Source organism: Corvus brachyrhynchos, unplaced genomic scaffold (genome assembly GCF_000691975.1).
Source record: "Corvus brachyrhynchos isolate BGI_N302 unplaced genomic scaffold, ASM69197v1 scaffold101, whole genome shotgun sequence".
Taxonomy (NCBI): Eukaryota; Metazoa; Chordata; class Aves; order Passeriformes; family Corvidae; genus Corvus; species Corvus brachyrhynchos.
In genome coordinates this window covers 20992183-21001898 of record NW_008237239.1, presented here as the reverse complement: position 1 = coordinate 21001898, position 9716 = coordinate 20992183, and the positions used below count along the sequence as shown (strand labels likewise).

Here is a 9716-nt window from a genome sequence, read left to right as displayed (position 1 = left end):
TACTAAAAGAAATGGAAGGTAATAGGTGGAACTGTTCAGAAAGTAAACTGACAAAAATGGCAGGACTACATAGCACCATCAGGAGGAAAATAAGAGTTTAGCCTCTTCTTTTTTTTCATTTTGTTAAAACAAAACCCTATTTGTAGCTATTAGATCACCTCCTTTCCAGAACAAAAGCTGCTGCCCTCTAGCTCTTTTTCTGAACTCTTCAAACTGGTAAAACTTTTGTCTAACACAGATGTTTATTTTTCACTAAGTGCCTCTTCACTGTTAGGAGTTAATTGAACTCTAGTATGAAGAGAGTGCGCTGGGTTTGGTTGGGGCAGAGTTAATTTTCTTGGCAGCAGTTGCTGTGGTGCTGTGTTTTAGACCAGTGACCAAAACAGTGTTGATAGATCCACCAGTGTTTTAGCTGCTGCGGATCAGTGCTTAAATAATGTCAAGGCCTTCTCAGACTCTCACTCTGCTGCCTCAGTGAGTAGGCTGGGGATGGGCAGGAGGCTGAGAAGGGGACAGGGCTGACCTGAATTGACTGAACAGATAGCCCATATTGTATAATGCCCTATTCAGCAGTTAATCTGGGGGAAGGTTTTTTTCCCAAGTAGCCATTGCTCAGAGGGTGGCTGGACATTGGTCTGTCAGTGATGACTGATTGCTTTTGCATCGTTTGAGGTTTTATATTTCCCGCACCCAGCCCTTTCCCTTACTGGACTGTCTTTATTTTAGCTGATGAGGGCTGTTTTGGTTTTTTTTCCTTGCTTTTGCCCTTCTGATTCTGTTCCCAATCCTGCTAGGGAGAAGTGAGTGAGAGACTAGGTGAGGGTTTAGCTGCTAGCTGAGGTCCACCCACCACAGAGACTGCAGAAGAAAACAATTAACACTGGTCTTCTCTACTTCAGAAATGATACGTGTGAAATAGTACTGTTTTTACAGCCATGGCTTTCATATCCTTACAGGTTTTTTACGGATGCCATTACCAGTCGCTATCAGCTGGATGACCGCTATATAAGCAGTGTTCTGGTAAGAGGCACATAATGTTTAGTAAAGTATCAGAACTTTATTTTGTAATAACTTTGAAAACTCTTATTTGACTAATGCAGTACAGCATGTTTTAGTAGAAGCTCTCAAAATAGTGACGCTCACTGAGCAGTTAGCAAATAGCTGTATCTGAACAGAAATGCTGAGAAGCTACACTGCTCTCCTTAGTCTGTAAATTACTTCTTTGCTTCACTTAAAAAGTGGAATTTGAATCCTACTGTAAACAGTTGGCTTGAGTTCAAGAACCATAAACTTGTTCCAGGATGTAAGTTCACAAACTAGATCTTATAATGTTTTGGTGAATATTTGATAGTTGGATTTAAACTACCTCCTTCTTAATACCACACTATATTTTTTTTGCAGTATGAAAACCCTTACATTACTATTGATTTGAAGCAAAATTCCTCAGACAAATCGTTTGGAGGTGTGGATATAGCTGATGTGGCCTACTACTTTGAAAAGGATGTAAGTGGCTCATGGGTGAAGTCTGCCAGAGGCTGGATGTGTGTATTGCACTACATTCGGGAGTCTGGCTGTGTACTGGCTAAAGCAAGGTGAATTATTACTGTGAGGAGATAAATGTGAACTAGCAAGTCTCTTTTCCTACCTGTTTTAGGTGAAAGGTCAATCCATCTTTCATAATAATCCTGGGCTAAACGTCAGCATTGACAACGAAGAGGTGAAGCTTGAGAGGACAGTGGTCTACTACGTTGATGAAATTGCACCAGAGTTTTCCATGAAGTCTCTGACTCCTGGCCTTATTGCTGTCATTGTAGTGGTAGTAATAGCAATAGTGGCTGCAATTGTTGTTCTGGTAAGTTCTAACAAAGCTGCCAAGCAGAACTATACCACTGCAATTTGGGAAGTAACAACATGCATATTTGGATTCTGATGGAAAGTTTTGTCATAAATTGGCTTGCTTCTTCAGACCTGGGAAGTGGGAAATTGGTGATGGGCATACTTGTCACTGTTGCAGGTTACAACTGAAGGGTGTCACCCGGAAAACAAGTACTGGGAACAATTCATAGAGGTGAACAAAGTACCTCCTGGTTTAAAGTAGCTGAGAGTGACAGACAATCTCATTTGTACCTCACTTTGGAAGGATAGGGAAAGGACAGCTTCAAGTTCTGTGTTTTTGAAGTCAAAACCAGGTGAAGTTACTTGTACATCAAGACTTAAAAAATACTGCATCCTTCTCTTACAGGTACTCACAAGGAGGAGGAAAGGGAAGTACGTGAAAGCTGAGGTAATTAATTTCTGTTTGTGGTGCATATGTGGGGGAGGAGGTTGACCAGAATCCAGAAACTCCTAAGTTTGCTGTAGGTTAAAATCTTGCTTTGAGTGTTTCAGATGTGTTTAAGGAGACTGAAAGTATTCAAATTCTGTAGCTAGTTTTCACCTCTGTGTAGTTCCACACTAGTTTCAAAGAACTGGTGATCTGCTGCTTCTCCCAGGGCTGAGGGGGTGGGGTTCGGTTTTACTGCCAGTTCTATTTTACATATGTATAGCAAAGGGCTGTGCAATCCACAGGAAGTGCTGATAGTCTTGTTCTGTGATGAAGTCCTTTACTGAGGTATTTGCATGGATCTTCCAGTTCCCATTGAAGAGCTACTTTCCAATGGAATAGTAAACGGTGCTTCACACCAAGTGTGGAGCCTTTTGTGAAGGAATCCAAACAATGTTGTAGCTAAATAATGCCTTTAAAAAAAAATCTGGTAGTTTTGGCGTGGTTGATTCTGTTAGTGTTGCATCAAATCCATTTGCAAGTGAAAATCTGGTCTAAGTCCCAATAACTTACTGAGTCTTAAAGTTTAGAAGTAGCACAAATGTTGATCTCCCTCTACCTCCTCCCCTCCAGGTGAAGGAAATGAATGAAATGCATAGAGGACTGAATGCTTAACTTAATCAACTGAAGACAAGTGAGATTCAAGCAAAGAAGACGACAAAAACATTGGAAGCATGAATCTTAACTCTTAAAAGTTCTGAATTCCCCTTCTGAAAGGGAGGCAATTGTGCTCACTTAATGATTGTTTAAACTCTTAACAACCAAGACTGGTACAGCTACTTTTACTATTTGTTAAGAGTTAAATGCCCCATCTTATTCAAGTAAAACTCAACTACTGCTCCCTGATTTTATTTTTTTTATTATGATGATGAAACGAGTTGACAACTGCTGTTACTAGGGTTTTGGAGCATACATGCTTAAATGGTTATTCTACCCTTGTGGGAGTTTTATTGAAAATAATGACTTTGTAGCCATGTTGTTGTAACGAGACTGTCTCCTGCATAACTGAATACAACGTTTGTACATATATGAAGTTGCTGTAACTTTTTTATGACTTGAATTAATAAAACTTTGAAACAGGCTTCTAATTCTTCCATGGTGAAATGATAGTCTGCTAAGTTATCATGCTTACAAATTTGTTGTTTGATTCCTTAAAGCAAGGAATTTCAGCATAGTTGAAAAGATTCTAGAACTCCAATTAGCAGTTTTTATTAGCCATCTAGTATCTCAATAGCATGATATTTTTTCTTAAAGCTGTGAAAAGTATGCAACAAGAGTGAAATGATAATATACAGATTGTTGTATAAAAAATGAACAGGCTGAGAATGTAGTCATTTCAGGAATGCATAGCCTGCTCTTTCCAATGCTATGTAAGTATTTAAAATAAAATAAGCCTCTCATCTAGGACTTCTCTGGTGCAGGGTTGGGGGTGGGCAGGCCTGACATCTGACGGTGGAGCTGGGGAAGAGCAATTTTCCCCATTACGGTGATTTTTGTCTGGGGAAAAGCTGTTGCACAGCAAGGAGCTGTTTCTGCTGTTATTCCTGTTCTCTGCCATAGATGCTGACCAGACTTGCACAGGCTCTGCCTCTCAGAGCATTCCTTGGACACAGGAGAGCTTGCTTTGGCTGTCAGTAACCTGTGCCATGGATGTTGGCTAGCAATCCCTCCAGCATATCTGATTTATAAAGGAAATGCTGTAACTCCTGTTGCCAAAGAAATAATGAGATGCAAGATAAGGAACTGAGTGACAAACCTTGTTACTAATGTGGTGCATGTTTTGACCCACCCTGGCTAAAACAGGAAAAGTAGGATAAACTACTGTGAGGATATTCTACATACTGTTCATGAAATTAAATGTGAAGCATGTGCCCCATCAGGGAAGTGGCTGAACTGTGATGGTGTTACCTCCACTGTCACAGCTCACCAGTATCCCTTCTGCCTTTCAACAGGGTCGTGCCTCACATGCATGCATTGCTGTGTTGGGTATTGCACAAAAATCCTGAAGTAGGGAATTTACTGGAATGTTTTGCAGCCTTTTCAGGCAGATTTGTCAGTGGAAACTTCTGCAGGGCAGGCTCTTCCTCTGCTGATCTGTGCCATTCCCTTTCTCCCCAGGTATGCGGGCAATCTGCTGAGGTGTGATGAATTTTGTACAGTTCTGTAAGCTGTTAACCAAATAAAGCCAAGTTTTCAGTAAGCTGGTCTTGTGCTGAGTCGTGTGTATTATTGTCTTCCCCAATGCTTCAGTCTCCATCTCCTCTACTTCCTTACATATCTGCAGAAGGGTATCCTCGCCATTTCTTTCTTCTCCCCGATATTCTCACGCCGTTGTTTTCTCTCTTCCTCCTTCCCTCCCCATTTCACACCACGCTTTTGGCCTGTGGGATGGAAAGAAGTATTGTGTGCTGTGGCTGGGCTGGAGCTGCACATGTGCAGACTTGACTGGACTGGCTGATACGTAGCTGCTGTGTGCCCTGGACCTTGTCCCAATCGGTTTGTTTGAACATCATCTTCTCCCTGCTTTTCCTACAGTACAGGGAGGCATTCAGACACTTTTCAATTTTTTTTTTACTTAGTGGAGCTTTTTGTGTTGGATGTGAAGTTTAGTGCTCTGTTACGGTCTTCTTCCTTGTCAGATTTGCCTGAAACTAGCCAAGGGAACAGAAAACCAGAAAGTTTACAGAAATTCTTAAAAAACCACAGAATTTAAATCCACTGCTGAAGGGAATGCACTGTTTCTAAACTCAGTTACTATGATACTAGCATGGTGCTGCTCAAGTCTCAAAATGGTGATCAGTAATAGTTTTTCATTAGTTTCCTGTTCTAAATAGTTTTATTGACATTTTGGCTTTTGTGTTGTTCTGTTTACTAAACACTGCACCTGTCCAGCAGCCCAGCTGCATAAAAGTGTGTATTTATAGGGAAATACAAAAGGATGAGGGGGAAAATACCTGAGAAATTAGTGTATCGGTATCCTGCAGCTTATTGTATTTTATAGATTTTTATACCAAGAAGAGACTAATGCACTGAAATTAAAAAAAAATTTAAAAAGCCATTATCACATTGTGTCAACTCTCCACATATGCATGTGAAAGTTCTTCTCATATATAGAGCAATATGGCAAAAAATGATTGCTAATGAAAAATAATATGGTACTAAATAGCAAAATATTGAATGTTCACTATTTTGATACTTGGATACTACTTTTGATACTATTGGAAATACTATCAGCAAAGTTAAAAAGATAGTTTCCCGTAAAAGAAACAAACTAATAGAACTTAATTAAGGACTAGTAGTCTCTGCATCAATTTTTAACTAGGTAAATATTTTGATACTTCCATGTGCCTTATTCATTAACTTCCTTACGTGAAGGAGCATATTTTTAAAACCTAAAGTTCTACACAAAGTTGAGATACCATGTTTCCTCTCTTTTAATGTAATGTCAGTTTTGAGAAAGCATATGAAGGGCAGATTGAAAATGTATTGAATAATTTAAGACTGGATAAATGAGATTTTTGTGTTACAGAGAGGGATAGACACAAAGTGTGCAAGAAACCCTAGTAATAACATGTATCTTAGTGCCTATGTACAGCATGGGAAAATAGTGTTTGTAGAGGCAAGTGCAAATCTATTACTTCCTCATCAATTATTACAGTAGCAAATATATATTATTATTACTGCTGAGTAAAATTAAATATATGTTTATGTAAAGACAAGGACAGACTTTTTAGAAGTGGGTATGCAAATAATATATTTGAGAAAGCATGACCAGTAAAGTCTATGCAACTTCCTTCTAAGACCTAAGTAATGCCAAAGCACAGTTTCCACAACTAGAAAATGGAAGGTCAGTGTAAGGTGTTGGGTCATGTGTAGGGTCTGTTGACAGTACTGTACCCATTACCCCCCTGAACAGTCAGAGCAGTTTGGTAAGAGAAATAACACTGTTTGTGAACCATGTTTATTTATATCCTCACCTGCTGGACTTTGATCACCAGAATACGGTGACTTTGGATTACTTGAAATAGCCAGAGAAATATCCTAGGAAACTAAAAATGCAGGCAGCTCTGCTGCTCCAACTTTACAAGTGCTAGTTAGGGAATTCTAGCAGCTCCCAGCAGAGGCAGGCTGCAGTCTGGTAAAGGTCCATCCCGGGGCATGCAGGCAGTCAGGCACTCTGCAGGGCTACCTCGTGTGTTTGGAATAGTTGGGCCCAAACTCAGAGAGATTTATGAACTTTGGCAAAGTCCTTGTCTTAGCAGGGCAAGGGCAGACGTGCACAAAAAGGAGGTGGTGTGTGATGCTAGAGGAAACACTGACCAGTTTATAATGTGTGAAGACCTCACACATGTAAGAAGTGTTTTTTTCTCTACTATCCTCTAAATGCACTGCAGAATTCTTACACTTGCCTGCCAAGTAGAGCACGGCCATGACCAATCTGAGTGAAAAAAGTAAACAAAAGAAAGTTAAAAGGTTGTTTACAAGGCGACAGCCATATTTTCTGTTTTCAAACTTACGTTATCGAAATATTCTTATCTTGTTAACGTGAAGTCTCTGCTGCATGGCACGTGTGCACACACAGATACGTATCAGTCTGATACCAGATTTTCTGGTGGCATGCCCACCAGCTCAAAAGCTTTAGGGCTGCCAGTGATCACAGCTGTATACAATTAACCACGAGCAAAAATTAATTTATTTTTTCTCTTTTTTTTTTCCTGTAAAGTGGTTAAAGGACATCCACTTTCCTAACTGAAAAGCCATTGTAACTTTTCTCTATATGCTACGTATGCCTAAGAAGGCAACAAAATTAATTAAGGTCTAGATTAACACGAGTTTTCCATCTGCCGTGAGCATAACAATTTCAGACATCTCATTCCCGTCACTCCTGGTAGGCAAGGGGGAAAGCAGGGAGTGTTCTGTTAGATACAGCCCAGTGAAGCAACCCAGCCTGGCGCCAGGGAAATGGTCCTCACTCAGAGCCGACCTGTGTGGATCAGCCAGTCCCTGCTGGAGCTGCCCGGGAAGAGCAATGGCACGCAGCAAACCGCAGAGGCTCCAAGGGAAGGTGATCAGTGCTGAGCTGTTCTGTGCAAGGGATGCCACAACACAGATGTTCTTCACGGGCTGTGGTCACCACGCTCAGGCCATTAGCGGCCAGTTTGGGCGGAGGCTCGCTGCGAATGGGAGCCTGCGGAGCTGCCTTGAGCAAAGTGCTGAATGAGGAGGTGCAACCAGCCCAGGGCAGAGAGAGGGAAACGCTGAAACGCGCAGCAATTACAGGATAGCAGGCATTATTTTACCGCTTTTGAAAGTGGCAGTGAGGTCCCTGGAGTCCACCCTGTCTCCAGATGTTTGTATGCACACCCCTTTTCTGCCTGTCCTATCTCCTGCCTTATCTGTAACCATCAATGTGTACAAAGACAAGCAACTGTTCAAAATGTCTATTCTGGGCTGACCTCGTATTACCGGTGCTTGGCAAGGCTGCCTGACACTGTGAGTGCATTCCCAAGGTAATGTATTTTCTAAATGATGGTTGTCCAGGGTGAATTTTACTATGTGGGTATTGCTGCAAGCAAGCACTTTTGGTGGAGGGAGGTATCAGACCAGATAGTTTAGCTATTTCTGAAAAGGTTAGAAAAGTACACTTATTCATACTGAAAACAAATACAATTGACTTGCCAGAGCAGTGTCATTTTTACAATCGTTATGGAGATAGGAGGAAGATTTTGGGCTACTACAAAGCTGTCAAAGCTCTAGAGACGTGCCTGCTTTGCTCCTCTCTTCAAGGCACATTGGACTTTCTCTTCACTGCAAGAACCACCTGTGATCCTTCAGCAAATACATTTACAGAAGGGGTTTGAAGGCCTTTGCTGGAAAAGCTGTTTTACCTCAGGGGTACAGGACTGGGGTTTGGGAGGGGAAGGCCAAAGTGTGGATAGGAAGCCAAGAGTGACACCGAGCAAGAAAGGGGCAGAGGTGGGGACACCAAAGTGTTCCCTGGGGTGGAACAGGCAGCACATGGCAACACCTTCAGGCCAAGGGAGTTCTTAAGTGAGCATCTGAGGGCCTTTTGGAAAGCACCTATTGACACCAAGAAATACTAAAGATGAGCACACTGATTCACCAATTGGACAGAAGAGAGAAGCTAGGTGAGAAATTCTAGAAACAGAGGTCCCAAAAGCGTTCCTTAGCTGGAACCAGCTGGGAGGGAGGAAGAAAGGAAGGATAGAGAAGAGTTGTGAGAAGCTGACTAACATAGAGTAGAAATGAGAGAGAAAGCAATGGTGGGCAAACAAGGGGATGTTCCATACAAGGTACAGAAAGGTACACAAACCAGAACATAACATTTACGCAACAAATACTGAGGCATGTAAAATAGATGTGTTTTGTCTATAGGTGATAATGTGCAGGCAGCTGGATTGGGATACAAGAATTTGGGAATTGGGATACAATGATTTCTGACTGGAAAGATGAAAGGCAGTGCAAGGCAAGAGGAGTTTCCAAGAAGACTTGACTTAGCTGATGAAACACAGCATTTCTCATTATTCTTAGACAATGATCACTATGAGAAAGATTGTCACCTATGCTGTTTCTATTCCTTTGTGCCTTTACAGTATAAGAAAAAAAAAAAGGCAAACAAAACAGAAAAGAAAAACGCTCAGGACAATGCAAGGAAAAGAGCACAAAAAATCAAAAACCTAAAGCATTCTGGGCACGAGGACCACCTTGTAGCCAGGACTCAGGATACCTCTGAGTGCCGCAGGCCAATCCGTGCCCGTTCTGCCCCTGGGCTGGGTAACACCCATGTGTAAATGCGGGTCAAGCCTTGGGTTCTTTTGGCCATTTCCCCTGTTCCTTGTGCTGCCTGGGAGGAGCGACCCCCCCTGTAAGGAGGGCAAGAGCTGCTCTCTCTTTGCTGGAGGGAGCACATGGGGTCTCTGGACACCATTCCTGCCGTAAGCAGAGGGGGGCCTGTCACCCACAGCCGCTGGCAGTGTGACCGCCCCCGGTGACAGCCCTGCTCTCGGGCTGTGCTCAGCATTCGCCTTCTGGCAGCCTGTGAATCTCCTCAGCACGGAGCCCTGGGGGCCACCACACTCCAGGTCCACAGGACACTCTCCTCCTCATGGACTAAAGGCACTGATCGCCTCGGCACTGCTGCCGGGGGCACGCCGGTTGTCCAACATTAGGTTGGACATTAGGAGGAATTCTGCCCGGGGAGGTGGTGGAGTCACCGTTCCTGGAGCTGTTTAAGGAAAGGCTGCACGCGGCACTCGGTGCCATGGTCTGAATGACACAGCGGTGTTCGGTCCTAGGTTGGACGCGATGACCTCAGAGGTGTTTGCCAGCCAAACGCGTTCCGTAGTTCCGAGACGGAGGCACCCCGCAGCCC

The 9716-nt window shown here is 42.7% G+C and overlaps 1 protein-coding gene across 1 annotated transcript in view; it reads left to right on the top strand.

The window, feature by feature from the left end:
• Positions 1 to 3411, top strand: part of EPCAM (epithelial cell adhesion molecule) — a 5081-nt gene extending 1670 nt beyond the window's left edge. The window contains exons 4-8 of the mRNA XM_008630555.2: positions 957 to 1020; positions 1402 to 1503; positions 1655 to 1852; positions 2243 to 2284; positions 2897 to 3411. Of these exons, the coding sequence (XP_008628777.2) occupies positions 957 to 1020; positions 1402 to 1503; positions 1655 to 1852; positions 2243 to 2284; positions 2897 to 2938 (448 nt within the window). The 3' untranslated portion in view covers positions 2939 to 3411. The remainder of the gene's footprint in view (positions 1 to 956; positions 1021 to 1401; positions 1504 to 1654; positions 1853 to 2242; positions 2285 to 2896) is intronic.
• The last annotated feature ends 6305 nt before the right edge of the window (positions 3412 to 9716 follow it).